The 19,540-nt window shown below is 36.8% G+C and overlaps 1 protein-coding gene across 7 annotated transcripts in view; it reads left to right on the top strand.

The window, feature by feature from the left end:
- Positions 1–19,540, top strand: part of GTF2A2 (general transcription factor IIA subunit 2) — a 23,686-nt gene extending 4,146 nt beyond the window's left edge. Inside the window, exons 1-6 of one of the 7 annotated variants that reach the window (XM_057488857.1) lie at positions 355–506; positions 9,871–9,943; positions 13,349–13,469; positions 14,286–14,390; positions 17,626–17,752; positions 19,240–19,540. In XM_057488857.1, coding sequence (XP_057344840.1) covers positions 13,398–13,469; positions 14,286–14,390; positions 17,626–17,752; positions 19,240–19,265 — 330 coding nt within the window. In that variant the 5' untranslated portion in view covers positions 355–506; positions 9,871–9,943; positions 13,349–13,397 and the 3' untranslated portion in view covers positions 19,266–19,540. The other 6 variants (XM_036903036.2, XM_036903038.2, XM_057488860.1 and 3 more) reach the window with 6 other exon arrangements.

Genomic DNA, 19,540 nt, shown 5'->3' with positions numbered 1-19,540 from the left:
TGCTTTTAGTGGTAAAGAAATACGTGTTGTAATCTTTTCAGAATCTGTCAATTTAGTATTGCAGGGTCTTAAGTATTAACCCGAACACAGTCAGGCATAAAATGTGACTGTCCGACATTTCTTAATTGTGCATTTTACGGTAAAGAAGATGAGTCTCTAAATTATCGTTCCCTTATGAGTCGACTTAGTAAACCTGGTGAGTCACTGGAAAAGGGAGGCTGTGCACGGGATGGGGCTCGGAAGGCCGGGCCCCACGCCCCTGCGTTCTCCACACCTCCCCTGTCGTGGTTTGAGTGACTTGAGGGAGCAGGGGTGGGCGGGGCCACCGGCCCGGGCGGGGCCGGCGTGTTGTCACTTCCAGGTTCTGCGAGCACTTCCGGGTCGTGGGCCGAGCTTGGCGGGTTCTGCGGCGCCCGAAGAGACAGTTGGGGAGGTAGGCAGCTCCTGCAGGGCTGCTGGCTGCACCCCTTCTGTCCGCTCAGCAGCGGGAAGCACTTTCCCCAAAGGTACTGGGTGAGCGGGGCCCGCGCCCCTTCCCGTCCCCGAGAGCTGCGGCTGCAGTCGCTCGGGTCTCCTCCGAGGCCTGAATGGACAGTGAGGGCCCTTCCCTCCCGGCGCCCGGGGTTGGCCCGTTACCGCCTCCGCTGCCGGGATGGCCCCGCGGCTGGTACTCGGGAAGGGCAAGCAGGCGGCGGGAGATGGGTGCGGCCTGTGGCGGGAGGCCTGACCGCGGGGCGCCACCGGAACGGTCCTATGGGGAGGTCCTCAGCCCAGCCCCGTTTTTTTTAGCCAGGTGAATTATCTTAAAGTGTCCAGGGGTTTTTTTGTTGTGTTTTGCTTATTTCTGAATATTGGGAAACGCATTCCTTAAGTGTCTCCTTGTACTGCTTTGCTTTTCGGAAGTCACCCCTCCAACTTAACGCGAACTCCAAGGGAACGAATTTAAACTGAATGGTTTGATAGAGGAGGAGGAGGACTATTGAGTTACTTCCGAATGTGGACCCTTTAAAATTTCTAACCTGCAGAATGGAGTACAAAATTCATATGGATGATACCACATCTAACAGATTTGAATATTTCACAAGGAATTTTTAAGAGTATCTTTAAAGCAAGTTATTTCAACAAACATTTAAAAAAACATATTTATTTTAAACTTATTGAGGTGTAATTGACAAGTAACATTATATTTCAGTTGTACAGCGTAATGATTCGATATTTGTATATACTGCATAACGATCACCACATGTCTAGTTAATATCCGTCACCATACATAGCTTTTTTTTCTTGTGTTGAGGACTTTAAAGATCTCTGTTAGCAACTTTCAAATGTGCAGTACAGAATGATTAACTACAGTCATCATGCTATACATCTCAGGATTTACTAATTTTATAACTGGAAATTTATACCTTTTGACCCCCTTCTCCCATCCTTGCCTTCAAACTCCCAATAACCAGTCTGTTCTCTGTATCTATGGGCTTGGGTTTTTGTTTTGTTTTTTAGATTCCACATACAAATGAGATAATAGGATATTTCTCTTTCTCTAACATATTTCACTTAGCATAATGCCCTCAAGGTCCATACATGTTTTCTCAAATGGCAAGATTTCTTTTTTGATGGCTGTGTAAATTCTATTGTGTACGTACCACAGGTTCTTTATCCATTCCTTCATTAGTGGACCCTTAGGTTATTTTCCCCTATCTTGGCTATTGTAAATAATGTTGCAGTGAACATAAGGGTGCATATATATTTTAAAGTTAGTGTCTTGGGGTTTTTTTGGATGAATACCCACAAGTGAAAAGCTGAATCATTTGGTAGTTCTATTTTTAATTTTTTTAGAAACCTCCATACCAATTTCCATAGTGGCTGAACCAATTTGCATTTCCAGTAACAGTGAACAAAGGTCCCCTTACCTCCCACAGCCTCACCCAACACTTGTTATTTCTTGTCCTTTTGGTGATAGCTATTCTAACAGTGTAAGGTGATATCTCATTGTGGTTGTGATTTGCGTTTTCCTAATAGTGATGTTGAGCATCATATCCTGTCTTGTTGGCCATCTGTATGTCTTTGGAAAAAAGTCTGTTGGTCATCTGCCCATTTTTTTAATAAGATAGTTTCATGTTTTGCTGTTGAGTCGAAGGAGTTCTTCATATCTTTTAGATATCGGCTCCTTATCAGATAGGTGATTTGCAAATATTTTCCCCGTTCAGTAGGTTGCCTTTTCGTTTTGCTGATGCTTTACTTTGTTTTTGTGCAGAAGCTTTTCAGTCTGATGTAGTCCTGCTTCCGTATTTTGCTATTGTTGCTTTTGCTCTTGGTGCTAGATTAAAAAGTCATCACCAAGACCTATGACAGAGAGCTTCCCATCCTAGAAGTTTTATGGTTTCAGGTCTTATGTTTAAGTCTTTATTCCACTTTGAGTTATTTTTTATGTGCAGTATAAAGTAGTTGTCCAGTTTCATTGTTTTGCATGTGGTTGTACAGTTTTCCCAGCACCATTTTTTGAGAAGACTTCCCTTTCTCCATTGTCTGTCCTTGAGTCCTTTGTTGTGAGTTAATTGACCGTATATGTTAGGTTTATTTTTGGGCTGTGTATTCTGCTCTGTTGATTTATGTATATCTATTTTTATGCCAATACCATAATATTTAATTACAAGAGCTTTCTAATCAGTTTGAAGTCAGGGAGCATCATGCCTCCAACTTTTTTTTTTTCTCACAATTGCTCTGGCTATTCAGGGTTTTTTGGGTCCCATACACATTCTAAGATAGAATGTTTCTTTGAGAAATGCATTAGAATTTTGAGGATTGTGTTGACTCTGTAGATTGCTTTGGGTAGCATAGACATTTTTAACAATATTGATTCTTCCAATCTATGAGCATAGAATATCTTGAATATCTTTCCATTTATTCTTGTCTTACTCAGTTTCTTTCATCAGTGTCTTGTAGTTTTCAGCATACAGGTCTCTGACCTCTTTGGTTAAATTTATTCCTGGGTATTTTATTCTTTTTGATGCAATTGAAAATGGGATTATTTTCTTTACTTCTATTTCTGATAGTTTACTATTAGTGTACAGAAATACAACAGACTTCTGTGTATTTTGTATCCTGCAATTTCACTGAATTTGTTTAACAGTTTTTTGATGTAGTGTTCAACATTTTCTATATATAATACCATGTCACCTGAAAATAGTGACAGTTTAAATTCTTCCTTTCTGATTTAGATGCCTTTTTTTTTTCTTGCCTAATTGCTCTGGCTGGGACTTAAAACTACTGTGCTGAGTAGAAGTGGCAAGAGTGGGCATCCTTATCTTGATCTTAGAGGAAAAGCTTTAGCTTTTCACCATTAAGTATGGTGTTAACTGTGGGCTTATAATATATGGCCATTATTATGTTGAGTTACATTCCCTCTATACCCACTTTGTTGAGTTTGTATCACAAATTTATGTTGAATTTTCAGATGCTTTTTATGTATCTATTGAGATGATCACATGATTTTTACCCTTAATTTTGTTAATGTGTTATATCTCATTGACTGACTTGCAGATCTTTAATCATCCTTGCGTGCCTGGAATAAATCCCACTTAATCATGGTGTTTGAGCCTTTTACTGTATTGTTGAATTAGGTTTGCTAATATTTTATTGGGCAGTGTTACATCTATCTTCATCAGGAATATTGGCCATTAATTTTCTTTTCTTGTGCCTCCCTTAATTTTTGTCTGTGGTGTAAGATAGTAGTCTGGTTTGATTTTTGCATGTGGCTTTCACAACACATTTATTGAAGAGACTATCCTTTCTCCATTGTATATTCTTGGCTTCTTTGTCATAAATTGACTGTATACGTGTGGGTGTAATTTTGGGTTCTCAATTCTGTTGCACTGATCTAGGTATGTTTTAATGGCAATACCATACTGTTTTGATTACTGTAGCTTTGTAATTAGGTTGAAGTCAGGGATCGTGATGCCTCCAGCCTGTTCTTTCAGGAAATTACTTTGGCTATTTCAGGGTTTTGAGGTGGTCTACATAAATTTTAGGACTATTTGCTCTATTTCTGTGAAAAATGCCTTTGGAATTTTGATAGAGATTGCACTGAGTCTGTAGATTGCTTTGGGTAGTAGGGACATTTTAACAATATTGTTCTTTCAATTCATGAGCTTGGAATAGTTTTCCATTTATTTGTGTCTTCAATTTCTTTCAGCAGTGTCTTGTAGTTTTCAGTGTACAGGTCCTTGACCTTGATTACATTTATTTGTACATGTTCTTTTTGATGCAGTTGTAAATGAGGTTGTTTTATTAATTTCTCTTTCTGATAGTTAGTTGTTAACATATAGGTATTTTCTAGATAACCCTTAAAGTTTTGTTAAATGGATATGACACAGATTCTGTACTCCTACTTTAAGTTTATATCTCTATAGAGACTTCTCCTTGCCCTTTTTAAAAAACCTCCTGCAAGCCCCCTCCCCCCCCACAAACACATCATATTTAGTGGTTTTTGCTTTCATTAATTCAATGAAGAAACATTTATTTGGCTCCTATTATGTGTCAGGCACTGTTTGTTCTAGATCCCTGGTTTACCTCTGTGAACAAAACAGACAAAAGACCCTGCCCTGTTGGATCTTATATTCCTTTTGGAGGATGCAGAAAATAAACATAAAATAAGGAAATTATATAATGTATTAAAAGGCGCCATCAAAAAAACATAGAAGAATAAAGAGGACTGATAAGTTCCAGAGTGGAGGTGGGAGTTCTTTTGTAAATATAGAGGTCATTTTAGACCTCACTGAGTATGTGCTATACTTGGAGGAATTAAAAGAACCATCCAGATATCTGAGGAAGAGCATTCCAGACAGACAGAAAGAACAGCCTCTGCGAAGACCTACATAGACAGCCAATAACAAGGAAGCTAGTTTGGAGAAGGGCAAGAGTAAGGCAAAGATAGTAGATAAAGTTGGAGCGATAAAAGGTAGCCAGGTTATTGTAAGGACCTTAAGAAATGGAAACCATAGGAGGTTTTGAGCTGAAAAGAGATATGTTCTAACCGATGTTGTAAATATCATCTGGCTGCTGAATTGGAATGAGTGTAGGGGCCAAGTGTTGGAAGCAGGAAAACCAGTTACAAAGCTGTTCCCCTGATGCAAATGACAGATGATAGTGGCACAGAACAGGGTGATAACAGAAGGAATGGTGAGAAATGGTTGGATTCCGAATGCATTTCAAAGGAAGACTCTACAAAAGAGTGCTAGGGATTGAAGGTAGAGTTTATAGGAATTGCTAAGGGTAAGACTGGGGGCAGGGGAGAGTGGCTGATAACTTCGAAGGTTTTTGCTTAAGCTCAACTTCCAAGTGAGACAGGAAAAAGAGCAATTAGAGATGTTAAATAAGCGGTTGAATTCAGGATTGAGTTTAAGTGTGATGTCTGTGCTAGTATATGAATTTGGGGATCATCAGCAATGGTATTAAAAGCCATGAGACTGAATGTTATTACTAAGGATAAGCATTAGACAGAAAGCAGCAGAGCATCAAGGAGGATGTCATATGACATTAAGAGTTCAGGGAGAAAAGGATCAACCAATAAATGATATTGAGAAGGATGAACCAGTGAATTCAGAGAAGAACACAAAATATGGTGTTCCAATAGCTAAGCCAAGATCCTTCATCAAGAGGGTAATCAGCTGTGTCAGATACTTAAGTCTGGTAAGGACATTAGCTTTAGCAATGCCATTGGTGACCTTTATCATCTGCCTCATTTAAATGAGTGCAAACTCTTATGAGAAGTGAGTTTAAGAGAAAATGGGAGAAGAGGAATGAGACAATGAGTACAGACAACTCTTAGGAGTTTTGCTTCAAAGAGGAACATAGAATTAGAGTATAGCTGATGAGGGGAGTAGGTTGAAACTTTTTTCTTTTGAATGGAAGAGTAGCCATCTGGTTGCTGATGGGAATGATCCATAGAGATGGGAAATTTGATGTAAAGGAGAGGAGGAATAATAGAATTGTTGGAACAATATCCTTGAGTGTATTAGAGGGGATAGGACCTGATGCACAGGTAGAAGGATTGTACTTAGACAAGAGCATGGATAGTCTAACCTATAATAATAGGGAGGCCAGAGTATAAAGGTATAGCTATATTGGTAGGTGGTTAGATGTAGTTTTATGAGTCTAGAAGAAAATATTCATTACTTTAGTTGCCTCAGTGCAGTAGAAAACATTGTATTACACTTAGATACTTTTGTAATATTTGATACTTGAGTTTGACTTCAAATACTCTATACCTGCTACATACTAGATGTTGTTTCAGATATAACTGAACAAAAGTCCCTACCTTCATGGAACATCCATTTTAGTGGATGGAAACAGAATAAACATTACATGTCAGCCTCATTTAGTGGTGTGAATGGAAATAAAGCAGTATATGGGAGAAGGAGCTAGTTCCTTTTTATAGTTCCAGTCACAAAAGTCCTTTCTGATGCAGTGACATTTAAGCAGGGGTCTGAATCACGTGAGGGAGGGAACCCTGCAGGTTATCTAGGAAAAACATTCAAAACAATAAGAAAAGCCATTGTAAAGGCAGTAAGGCAAGAACTTCTTGCCATAATGAAGAATATCAGGGCACCAGTATGACTGGAACAAAGTGAGAGAGAAAGTTAATGGAAGAAGATAAGTTCAGAAGGTAGTGGAGCACCCTGATCATGTGTGTAGGCCTTGTAAACCATTAGAAGGATTTTGTTTTTTACTCTGAGATAAGATGCTGCCATCGGAGGTTTTGAATAAATGAGTGATGTGGTTTGCTTTATATTTCAAAAGGCTCAATGTGGCTGCTCTGGGAGCAGGAGTGGAGTGAGTGCAGGAGACCCCTTACTGAGTATTCACAGTAATTTTGGTGACAAAATATGGTGACTTAATGCCATCAGTGAAGAAGTCAGATTCTGGTTAGATGTAGGAGTCACTGAAAGGACTGGCTGACAGATTGGATGCAGGGTGAGAGAGAAATTAATATTGACTAAGGTTTTGGGGCTGTCTTACTGGATGACTAGATTTACCATTTACTGAGGCTGAGGACAGAAAAGATTTGGAGGGGAAGTATCAGGAATTTGGTTTTTGACAAATGTAATGTGAGCTGCCTACTTGGTATTTCCCGTCCAATGTCAAGTAGGCAACAAGGGGAAAAGTCATGAATGGAGATATAAATTTGGGAGTCATCAGCAGATAGTATTTAAAGTCATAACTCTGGATGAGGCAACCAAAGGAGTAAAGCATATAGAAAAGAGAAGACGTAAGAAGTCTTAAGGCAACTTAAGCAGTTAAGAGTGAGGTTGCTGAGGAGGAACCAGCAAAAGAAAACAAGAAATGGAGTAATATCCAGTGAGTTGAGAGAACTGAATGTGGCGTCCCAGAAGCCACAGAAAATGTTTCAAGAAGGCAGAAATGATTGACTGCATCAAATTCTCACAAGATATGTAATGTGAAGGTCAGAGTCCCAGTGTTTAATGCCTATATTTTCTTTTAGGACTTTTTTATTTCAGGCCTTACATTCTTACATTTAGGTATTTAATCCATTTCAAGTTCGTTTTTCTATATGGTGTAAGAAAAATGTTCCAGTTTCCTTCTTGTGCATATAGCTATTCAGTTTTCCCAAAGCCATTTATTAAAGAGACTGTCTTTTCCCTGTTATATATTCTTGCCTCTTTTGTTGTAGATAGGTTGCTCATATAAGTGTGGGGTTTTTTTCTGGTCTCTGTGTTCTCCATTGATTTGTGTGTCTATTTTTGTGGCAGTAACATACTGTTTTGATTATCACAGTTTTGTAGTAGTTTGGAATTGGGGCACGCGATACGTCCAGCTTAGTTCTCTCTCAAGATTGCTGTGGATGTTCATATCTTTCGTGGTTCCATACAGATTTTAGTATTATTTGTTGTAGTTCTTTAAGAATTGCTGTTGGTATTTTGATAGGGATTGCATTGGGTAGTATGGCCATTTTAACAATATTCTTCCAATCCATGAGTATGGTATATCTTTCTATTTGTATCATCTTCAATTTCTTTCATCAGTTTCAGAATACAGGTCTTTGACCTTCTTGGTTAAATTTATTTCTAGGTAGTTTATCCTTTTTGATGCAGTTTTAAATGGGGTTGTTTTCTTTACTTCTCTTTCTACTAGTTCATTTTTAGTATATAGAAGTGCAACAGATTTCTCTATATTGATAATTTGGGTCCTGTAACATGACTGACTCACTTAAATTCTAAAAGTTTTTGATGAAGTCTTCAGAGTTTTTTAAATATAGTATCATGTCACCTGCAAATACAGTTTTACTTCTTTACCAGTTTAGATGCCTTTCATTTCTTTTTTTTGGGTCTCAATCCTGAGACTAGGGCTTCCAACACTATGTTGGATAAGAGTGGTGAGAGTGGACATCCTTGGCTTGTTCCTGAACATAGAGGAAAAGCTTATAGCCTTTCACCATTGAGTATGATGTTAGTTACTGAGTATGATTTGTCACATAAGGCCTTTATTACGTTTTCTCTAAACCCACTTTGTTGAGAGTTGTTATCATGAATGGGTATTAATTTTTATGAAATGCCTTTTCTGCATCTATTGAGATGATCATATGGTTTTTATCCTTCCTTTTGTTAATGTGGTGTATCGTGTTGATTGATTTGTGAATATGTTATGAGAATTTCCCAGGGAAATGTAAGAGAAATGTCTTCCCCCAAATTGTGAGGGAACCAACAGGCCAAAGAACAACTCAGACAAGTCCAGCTTGACAAGTAAGTGAATTTTATTAAGGTTTAACTTACAGAGCAGTGGATGGCATTCAGGCATCTGCTCAACTGAAGTCACTGTCTCCTGCCCATTTGGCTAGCTTTTATTAGTAAACAGGAAAGGGTGCTATGTGCAAGCAGGCAGGTAAGCATGGTGGTCCTTTCTCTTATCTTGAGATTCAACAGACTCAGTAAACATTCTTGCAGTCCATAGGTCTCACCTGCATCAGGAGGCAGAGGAAGTAGTCCCCCCTCCCTTTCCCTTTGAATGCAGCCCAGCAACTTGTTATAAAATGGCTACTTTAATCAAAATGGCTTTACTTTGGTCAGGTTTCAGAAGGTCATCTATATTATAGGATATTGCACCATTACATCCCTGCAGTAACTCCCACTTGACCGTGATAAATGATCCTTCTAATATATTTTTTAATTTGGCTTGCTAATATTTTGTTGAGGATTTTTGCATCTATGTTCATCAAGAGTTTTGGTCTGTAGTTTTCTGTTATGTCTTTGTCTGGTTTGTATCAGGGTAATGCTGGCCTTATAGAATTAAGTTTTCAAATTCCTTCCTCTTTTTGTTTTTTGGAATAGTTTCAGAAGGATATGTGTTAACTCTTCTTGAAATGTTTGAGGTGAAGCCATCTAGTCCTGCACTTGTGTTTAATGGGATTTTTTTTATTACTCATCCAATGTCATTACTAGTAATTGTTCTGTTCAGGTTTTCTATTTCTTTCTGATTCAGTCTAGTAATATTGCATGTTTCTAGAAACTTACGTATTTCTTCTAGGTTGTCCAGTATTGGTGTCTAATTTTTCATAGAATTCTCTTTAAATCTTATGTATTTCTGGTGTCAGTTGTAATGTCTCCTTCATTTCTGATTTTATTTACTTGAGTCCTCTCCTTTTCTTGATGAGTCTGGCTAAAGGTCTGTCAATTTTATCTCTTCAAAGAACCATCTATTAGTTTCATTGATCTTCTCTATTGCTTTCTTAATCTCTATTTCATTTGTTTCTGCTCTGATCCTTATTATGTCCCTACATCTGCTAACATTGGGCTTTTCTAGTTCCTTTACCTTTAAAGTTAGATTGCTAATTTGAGATCGTCCTTTTTTCTTCAGGCAGGCCTGTATTGCTGTGAACTTCTCTCTGAAAACTGCATTTGTTGTATCCCAAAGATCTTGAACAGTTTTCGTAAGTTTCTATGTATTTTTTACTTTGTCTGATTTGTTGTTTAGTAGTAGCATGTTGTTGATCTGTTTTTTTTCCAGTTTTTTTTTTACAACTGATTTCTAGTTTCATACTGTTGTGATTGGAAAAGTTACTTCATACTATTCTGTTTTTTTAATTGTATTGAAACTTTTTGTGGCCTAACATAACCTATCCTGGAGAAACTTCTAGTGCACTTGAAAATAATGTGTATTTTGCTGATTTTGGATGGAATGTTAAGATTTATCTGTCTGGACAAGTAGTGATTTTACAGCATCTTACTACGCTGATGGTCAGTGACTGTGAAGGGGTATGTTGGGGGGACTTGGTGAAGAGGGGAGCCTAGTAAACATAATGTCTTTCATGTAATTGTAGATTAATGATACCAAAATAAAAATAATAAAAAAATAAAGATTATCTGTCTGGATAATCTATTCATTGATGTAAGTGGAGTATTAAAGTCCCCTATTACTGTATTACTGTCAATTTCTCCCTTTATGTCTGTTAACATTTGCTTTTTATATGTAGATGCTCCTATGTTGGGTGTATAGACAGTCACAGTTGTTATATCCTTTCATTTGGACTGAGTCCTTTGTCATTATATAATACCCTTGTCTCTTGATACAGTCTTTAAAGTCTATTTTGTCTGATGTAACTATTGCTACCCAAGCTGGTATATTTTTTTCCAGCCCCTCCCTTTCAATCTGTGTCTCTTTAGGTCTGAAGTGAGTCTTTTGTACATGGCCTATAGGTGGGTTTTCGGGTTTTGTTTTGTTGTTAATCTGTTCAGCCCTCTGTTTTTTGATCGGATCATTTAGTCCATTTACATTTCAGGTAATTATTGATAGTTATGACCTTTTTGCATTTTGTTGACTGTTTCTTAATTATAGTTCCTGTCTGTTACCTCTCTTCTTTTGCTTTCTTCCCTGGTGATTTGATGACCTTTAGGGTAATGCTTAGATTCCTTTCTCTTTATTTTTTGTGTATCTGTTACAGGTTTTTGGTTTGTGGTTACCATGAGCTTGACACATAGCATCCTGTATATATAGCAGTCTCTGTTAGGTTGATGGTTACTGAAGCTTGAACACATTTTAAAAGCACTTTTTAAATCTCCCCTCCATGTCTTATGTATGTTAAAATTTACAACTTTTTATATTATTTATCTGTCCTTTGACTAACTTGTGTGTATATAATTGATTTACTACTTTTGGCTTTTGAATTTAATATTAGTTTTATAGTGGTTTTCTACCTTTACTGTATGTTTTAACCAGTAAAATTTTTTTCCTTTTCTGGCTTTCTTCTGATTATGACTTTTTCTTTCTACTTAACCAAGTTCATATAACATTTCTTATAAGGTTGATTTAGTGGTGATGAACTAGTTTCAGTTTTTGTCTGAAACTCTTTATCTCTCCTTCAATTCTGAATTATAACTTTTCTGGATAGAGTGTCCTTGGTTGTCCATTTTTTTTTCCTTTCAGCACTTTAAATATATCATGCCAGTAACTTCAGGCCTGCAATATTTCTGATAAAAAGCAACTGATAGCCTTATGGGATTTCCCTTGTATGTAACTGTCTGCTTTTCTCTTGCTGCTTCTAAGATTTTCTCTTTATCTTTAATCATTGCCATTTTAATTGCTGTGTGTCTTGGTGAGGATATCCTTGGGTTCGTCCTGTGTGGGCCGTTCTGTGCTTCCTGAACCTGGGTGTCAGTTTCCTTTCCTGGATTGTGGAAGTTTTCAGCTACTCTTTCTTCAAATAGGTTTTCTGCCCCCTTTCTCTCTCTCTCTTCCTTCTGGGCCCCCCCTTTAAGCAAACATTGTTTTGCTTAAATGATCTCTTAGTGTCTTTTAACTTTTTTTTTAACTTGTTTTTCTTCTCTTCAGCTTGAGTGCTTTCCATTACCCTGTCTTCCAGATTGCTGATCTGTTCTTCTGCATTCCCTAATTTTACTGTTTGTCCCTCGTGTATTTTTTTCATTTCAGTAGTAGTGTTCTTCAGCTCTGACTTACTCTTTCTCATATTTTCTATCTCTTTGTTGAAGTTGTCACTGAGTTCATCTACTTTTTTCTCCAGTCTGGTGAGTATTTTTGTGACCATTACTTTGAATTCTTTATCCAGTAGATTGTTCATCTCACTTAGCAATTTTTTGGCATTTTGTCATGTTCTTAAATTTGGAATATACTTTTGTCTGGCTTTCTGTGTTCGTTTCTGTGTATTAGATAAGTCAACTATGTCTCCTAGTCTTGAAAGCATTGGCATTACATAGTAGGTGTTCTTTGGTGCCCAGAAATGCAGTAACCTCTGATCCCCAGAACCAAGCTTCCCAGGGGAGTCCCTTGTATGGGCTCTGTGCACCCTCCCATTGTGTCTGAGCCACAACTGCTGCAAACGGGCTGGTGGGCAAGGCCAGCTCTCTGCCTGGCTGTCAGCAATGACCAGTGTGACTACTGTGGTTGCACTAACTTTACAAGGCTCACTCCAGGTGTGGCTGGCTGAAAGGCTCAGCTGCAGCCCCTGCTGGTGCACTGGTGGGCAGGGCCGCCATTAGCAATGGCTGACAGGACTGTGGCAAGGATGCTTGTGGATTGAGCTATCTTCTTCCTTCCCAGGGATGGGCACCTGCTGGGCAGGGCAAGTCCCCAGTGTAATGCCAGTCCCCATAGATGGAGAGTATCAGAATTGCCTCCCACAAGCCTTGGGCCAGCTAGGCTGAGTAGAGCAAGAAAAATGGTGTCTACCAGGCCCTCCTCCCCGAGAGAAATCTGCAGATCCCTGCCCTCTGGCACATGTCCCAAAATTAATCAACAAATCTCCTTCACGTTATAACTCAGACACTTTTCAAACTGGCTGCTTCTGTGTTGAGTCTCAGACCAGTTTACACAGTCCAAGAGTGGAGATCAGCCCCCTGCAGCCCTCTGGCATTAAGCCCTGCTGATTTTCAAAGCCAGGTGTATGGCAGCTGGTATTCTTGGTGCAGATCCCCAGGACCAGGAGTGCCAAGTATGGGGCTTTACCCCCTCACCCCTTATAACCTCACTTCTACCCACTTATGGGGTGGGGTTTGGATCTCTCTGCCCCTGTTGCCCTTTTCTCATTGTGGTCTTCTCTTTGGCATTAACTATGGAAGGTCTGTTCTGCCAGTTTTCAGAGTGAGTTGTATTACGTTTAGTGGCTGCTTCAGTGTGTTCGTGGGAGGAGTTTTATCACAGGGATCTCCTATTCTGCCATCTTCCCAGAATCTGTTTCTTGTAATTCTTGAAGTATCATATGGTAATTTACAATTAGTAAGAGTATATATTATATCTGGTAGTATATATTAGTATATATGAAGACTGTATTACATACATGATTTGTAATTTTTCTTTTAACACTTTTATATTAAATCTTTAGGACATCAATGCAAGCCTGAATAAGAAAAACAATTTCTTCCTCCTAAGCCATGGCATATCAGTTATACAGAAATACCACTTTGGGAAACAGTCTTCAGGAGAGCCTTGATGAGCTCATACAGGTGAGAGACTAAAAATCAACATTTAGATGCATCTGTAATTATTATTGTTATATCCCTTCTCCCAGGCAAAGAGATATAGTTAAATATCTTAGACTCTTTGACCCAGCAAGTCAGTACTCAGATAAATAACCTCAAAATCCTGTGCATTATCCCATCTTTACATTTGGGCAAATTATAATGGTGATTGAATGATATAGTTTGATATATCAAAATTTTCAAAGATTTTTGTTAAACATAAAAATTGAGATTTGTATATATTTTCTCCTCACGTCTATAACAAAGGCATATTCTATGTAGCTTTAAGATAATTTTGGACAATTTAATAAAGCCTTGAAATTTAGAAATTTGAATTTATATTTCAGTTTCAAACTTTGTATATAAACCTCTCATCTAAGAACACTAAGTTTTTCCATTTGTTTTCTTATACCTTACGAGTTTTAATAAGAGTTATTAGATTTTTTTAAACATATTTGTCCAATGTGTTTTATTTAAAAGAACTTGTTGGTTCCTTCAATTTATTGAATACCTCTGTCCTTGAATATCTTCAAGAATACATCTTAAAGAAATAATAGGCAAAGTTTTGTCCTGGCATTCTAAACTCACTGCATATTTTCTTTTCAGAATTATGTTTGTGTCAAAATAGTGAAAGAGTATTGTCAGGCTTTGCTTCTTAATTGTCAGTTATGGTAAAGAAGAATAAGGGATCCTGGTTTAGAGACTGTGGTTAACCTCAGTTAAATTTTAGGCAATAATCTATATATACTTTTACTTTAATGTTCTTTCTGAAGAGGATTTATGACCTTTACTTTCTCTCAGTCTCAGCAGATCACTCCCCAACTTGCCCTTCAAGTTCTACTTCAGTTTGATAAGGCTATAAACTCAGCACTGGCTCAGAGGGTCAGGAACAGAGTCAATTTCAGGGTAAGAATATTTTCTTAAATCTCAAAGTATGTGCCAGTAGTTGTTACAATAGTGCTCTTTTTTATTTACCAATAATATTTTTAAAAATTTTTTGCCTGTTTACTAAACCATTAAAGTAAGAGATGATTTAAACTTTGGAACTTGTTTTATAATAACAAATTATACTTTACATTTAAATGATCAATATACCAAGCTCATTCCCTTAATATGAGATACGGAGTTGTTTTCAGAATTTATTCCATTGTTTCACAAATCAGCCTATGTGTTTGGCTGCCTTCCTTGAAGAGTTAACTGAGATTTCACATGCCTAAACCATTATGTGCAGAATTGAAGGTTAAAAAAATACTTCCTAAGGCTCAGTTATATTTTTCAAACTCTGACCTTCACCCTTTCTAGTGGTAGTCAGTGGTCTGTCTGTTCTGGTAGCTGGGTCTCATATGAGTCATTAATACTTTGAACAGTCATCCAAAACTGAACAAAATTATCTTTCTCCATATGATGGTAAATTTAAATTAATAGCCTATTGAAAAGAAAGATCATGAAAGAAAAAATTTTAATGTATCATGATATTGATGGGAGTCATTGAGGGAGTCATAAGTGTATAATGATGTCACTTGATATTTATGCTTATGCTATAAGGGATAACTAAAATATAAATTAAAAGGCTAAAGTATGTGAAAATCAAAATATGAAAACAACATAGAGGTTAATTTGCATTTAAGATAACCTCAGTGTTTGAGGATGGTGAAAACACAATTTGTCATTTATTCAGTGAACATTTCAATACCTATTACATACCAGGCATTGTCTTGGGTATTTGTTTTACAGAGGAGAACAAGACAGACTAGGCCCCATTTGACTTATTTTTAGTGAAGGGATAAAAGCTGCATGTATTTACATTCATATAAATAAGTCTTTTGTCAGTTTCTTGTGCCTAAAACTTATATGGGATAAAATGTGACTTTAAAACTATAAAATTTTATCAGTGCATTCTTGAATTTAACACTGTTGATTCTGGCAAAATTAGTTCGTATAACCATAATGTACAAATTTTCCCATCTTTCAGCATGCGATCATTTAATTCTAAATTGAACTGTGTAAATACATTAGCTTTTGCCCATGCAGAAACTTTGTTTGACTGCTTATCACAGTCAATAGGGTTGACAAGGCCTGAATGGTCTTCTAGTTGTATTTATTTTAGGTTTCTAGTTTGGATCTATTTGGCTAAAGTTAAATGTAATCTGACATTTGCATTTCTCTTGCATAGTGTTTTGTAAGTTTGACTATATTCCAAAAGCAAAAAATAATATACTCTCAGTCTTTGACCTGATCTGACTTTTCTATTCTTGCTTTTTCTTTCCCTACTACCCCTGCTTTAAGCTCAGGCTCTCATTACACACCCCTTCCCAAGCCCCATTACAGCAGACTTGATCAGTTTTAAGTTCAGAATGTTTGGAAATAGCTAAACAGAAGTTAAGTTTGGTGGGGCCGAATATTTAGCCTTCCAAAGGCTCAGACCATTAGGCAGGGAGCTGATATAATTAAAGAAACTTTTTTTTTTACATTTACAATTGTATGCTTTTTTCATTTGACAGTATAAATGGTTTTCCATGCATTAATCTCACCACTCCACTGAAACTTCTCTTGCCAAGTTATTGCTAAATCTAATGCAGTCTCTTTTGAAACCCATACTTCCCTTGAAACCGTACTAACCTAGCTTTTTTTTTTATTCTCTGGCCTCCCTCTCAGCTACTGCTATCAGTTAATTTTGGTATTCCTTTAGGGATCTCTAGGGCTCCACAGAAACTCTTTGAATCATCTCATCCAGCTACTTACAGAACAAGGAGGCTTAGATCTCAGACTCAAGTTCCAAATTTAACTTGCCTCCCAAACTAGCTCTTTCCATGAATGACATTGTTACTTAAGCTAGAAACTTGGGTGTTACCAAGATTTCTCGCTTCCCACCCTGCCCTACCCTACCCAGTTGCTTGGCAAGTCCTGTCAGTTCTGCATTGTAATTCTGTTGACCTTGCTACTGCTTTAGCAGAGGTTCTTTCACCTCTGACTCAGTCAGCTAAGAGGCTTTGGTCAGACTCCCCTCTAATCCGTTTTTCGCGGCATCATCAAATATGCAAATTTAATTGTGTTACTCCTGTTGCTTAAAAATCCTGTGTTAATCTCCTGATACGCTTAAAATAGGGCAAAGCTTTCTCCAGGATCTCCTTCACCTTCTGTTTTTCTGGATCTTACTATCCCATTCCAAGTATTTATCTTACTTTCCATTGTCCCCAGTAACCTACTCTTTCATGGCCCCGTAATACTGTGTACTTATTTTAACGCTCTTTCCTACTAATCAAAGCTCATGATGGCAGGGATCATATGTATTGCTAACCATTATATTCCCAGAGCCTAGCACAGTCCAACAAATAGAGATTATTCATATTTACTAAGTAATCCATCTATAGCCACAGTTTCCCTAATGATTCTCACTTGATAGAACATTTGGATAGATCCCAATTTTTGCTGTTACAAGTAACTACAGGGAACATGTTTGTGTTGGATGCTTTTTTTCTGAATTGAAAGCTTTAAGCATATAAAATGTCTTATCAGATAACTCAGTCTCATATGTGAATATGCATGTGTATATATCTCAGGTTTTGTTTTTTGTTGGTTCTATCCTTACACCTTCACCACTCTTCAGAAATGTCCTTCTAATGTTCAAGAAGCATTATTGCTCCGTAAAAAAAATTTTTTTTAATTAGAATTTAGCTGCACAGAACAATAATGCTGTTCTTAATAGCTGATACAGTAATTCATCTCAGCTAAGTCACAGATTAAAATTAATTCCCTGCTTTTGCACAAGTTTAGAGAATTAACTTAGATAAATGTTATTTTGAAAATGTATTTAAAATGAACTTCCGTAATTTAGCCACATGAGGGCAGTAAATACACAGATTGAAATTTCCATTCAGCTTTTCTTCAGATTTCAGGTAATTTGCAGAATCTTACAGTGCTGAAAATAGTCTGCTAACTACGTATGTTTTAATTCTTCCCTTAGCAAATTTAGCTAAGACTTTCTTTAATGATAAGATGAAAATTAAGAGAAGTCTTAAGCTAAGTTTCAAATAAATAACCCATACCGTTTTAAGAATTATATACTTGCTAGTGGAGTTCTCAAATTGCTTTGGGGGAAAAAATGACTTTTCATAATATGTCTAAATATTTTGTTTTAAAGGGCTCTCTGAATACATACAGATTCTGCGATAATGTGTGGACTTTTGTATTGAATGATGTGGAATTCAGAGAGATGACAGAACTTATTAAAGTGGATAAAGTGAAAATTGTAGCCTGTGATGGTAAAAGTAAGTGTTCACCTAATTACTGTGAAAGCAAAGCTATTTGAAATCTTGTTATTGTGAGTCTAGAAATTTTTCATCTGAAGTTAAGGGGGAAAGTGACCACTGACAACCAGATGGAGGTCTGGCTTCTATCTGGGCTAGGTAATGAATTCCAGATCTCAGACAGTCCTCATATTGACTAGGCATAAACATTTCGTAGGATTCAGACTATTGTCACAGATTGGATTTGTGTGAGGAAAATTGTAAGGAAATTAATAATTTTCTTCCCTGTGCCACTTGGAGATTTTTCTCTAAGGAGGTGGTTAACTTTAAGAAGTTACCTATAGTTTCTGTGTTACTGGGGTCACCTATGCATTTTCAGTTTTAGAGGTGATTATTTACAAGAGTTTAAGTGTTTCAAAAACTATACATCTGTGCTTTTAGTTCCATGATTACTTATTTACTTTTTGCTAATTTTATTTTAAATATATACTCTTGACTGTATGGTCTGTACCATTTGTGTTTAAAGCAGCTATTCCTGCAATTAAATAGAGAAGACTGTCACTCTCCACAAAGGGGAGTTTTGAAAAAGTGAAAGACAGAAATGTAAGAAGTAATACCCTTAACTTTAAACAGAAATGACTCTAACGTAGTCAACAATTACTTTGTTCCTTACTATAAGAAGACAGGTCTATGTTTTATAGTTTATGGTTCACAAGAAAACATTTCTGTCAAATAATGTATACTTTTAAAATATTTTTCTTATAATTTAGGCTAATAGCATCCTTATAACCCTTAGGTGTTTGAGTTTTTTTCTAGGCTGTGGAATTTGGACATTAATTTATAGTTCCTAGATGTCTGTCAAAATGAGTTAATGATATAACATGTACACCTTCAGCACAGTGTAGTAAAAAATTGTTGAGTATTCTGGAAAAGCATACAATCTTAGAAATTTTTCTTTCCAAAATATAAATAGTTTGGTATTTAGAGGTAGAGTTTAAGTAATTAAGAAAATACCATTCCTTATGACCAGATAAATGCAGTGCTACTATTAAATAAGTCCATTTTTCCTGACAGTCAGCTTTCTGAAATAAAGTTGAGTTCCTAACATAGAAGCAGAGAAAAAGTAAAAAGTGGCTACAATTTTGATCTGTTTCTCACCAAGAATTAAATACAATTCTCTTATTATTATTATATGCTATGGGCTTTTGTGGTCTAAAATTTGGGGACAGTAGAAAACCTGAAAAAATATGGTTATGTAGCAAGTACAGGAACCAAATGTAATATAACTTGTTTTTTCTCTAGCATAAATGAAAGCTAAGCATTGTCTTTTTACCTCTGCCTTAAAGGCTATAAGTTCTCAAGGTATTTCCAAGGTCAGCCTTCCTCTTCAACCTTGCTTCCTCTTCTTCCTCACCCCTCAGCCAGCACCACCTTTAAGATAGTCTCAAAATATTTAACTTTACATTTAAATTGCTCTTTGAATTTACTCTCTCTGTTCTGTTTCCTAGATACTGGCTCCAGTACTACAGAATGAATAGAAAAAAATGGCTTTTTTATGCCATCATGTTATTATTCATCACTTTTGAAGAGAAGCATAGAAGAGACTTTTTTTTATTTGTTCTAGCATTGCAGCAATGACTACACTGTGCTGTCAGAGAATTCCACTAGAAAGAAGCTTGCAGCTTTATAGCCTCTCACATTATCTTCACTAAACTGCATGAAGAAACAGAACTTTTTTTTTAATGACAAATCAAACCTTGCCTGAGAACATTCTTTAATAAACTCATTTTAAAACTCAGTGTGAATGAA

This window comes from Manis pentadactyla, chromosome 11 (genome assembly GCF_030020395.1).
Source record: "Manis pentadactyla isolate mManPen7 chromosome 11, mManPen7.hap1, whole genome shotgun sequence".
In the NCBI taxonomy this organism is placed as follows: Eukaryota; Metazoa; Chordata; class Mammalia; order Pholidota; family Manidae; genus Manis; species Manis pentadactyla.
The sequence above is the reverse complement of the archived record's forward strand: the minus strand, read 5'-3'. Positions and strand labels throughout refer to the sequence as shown.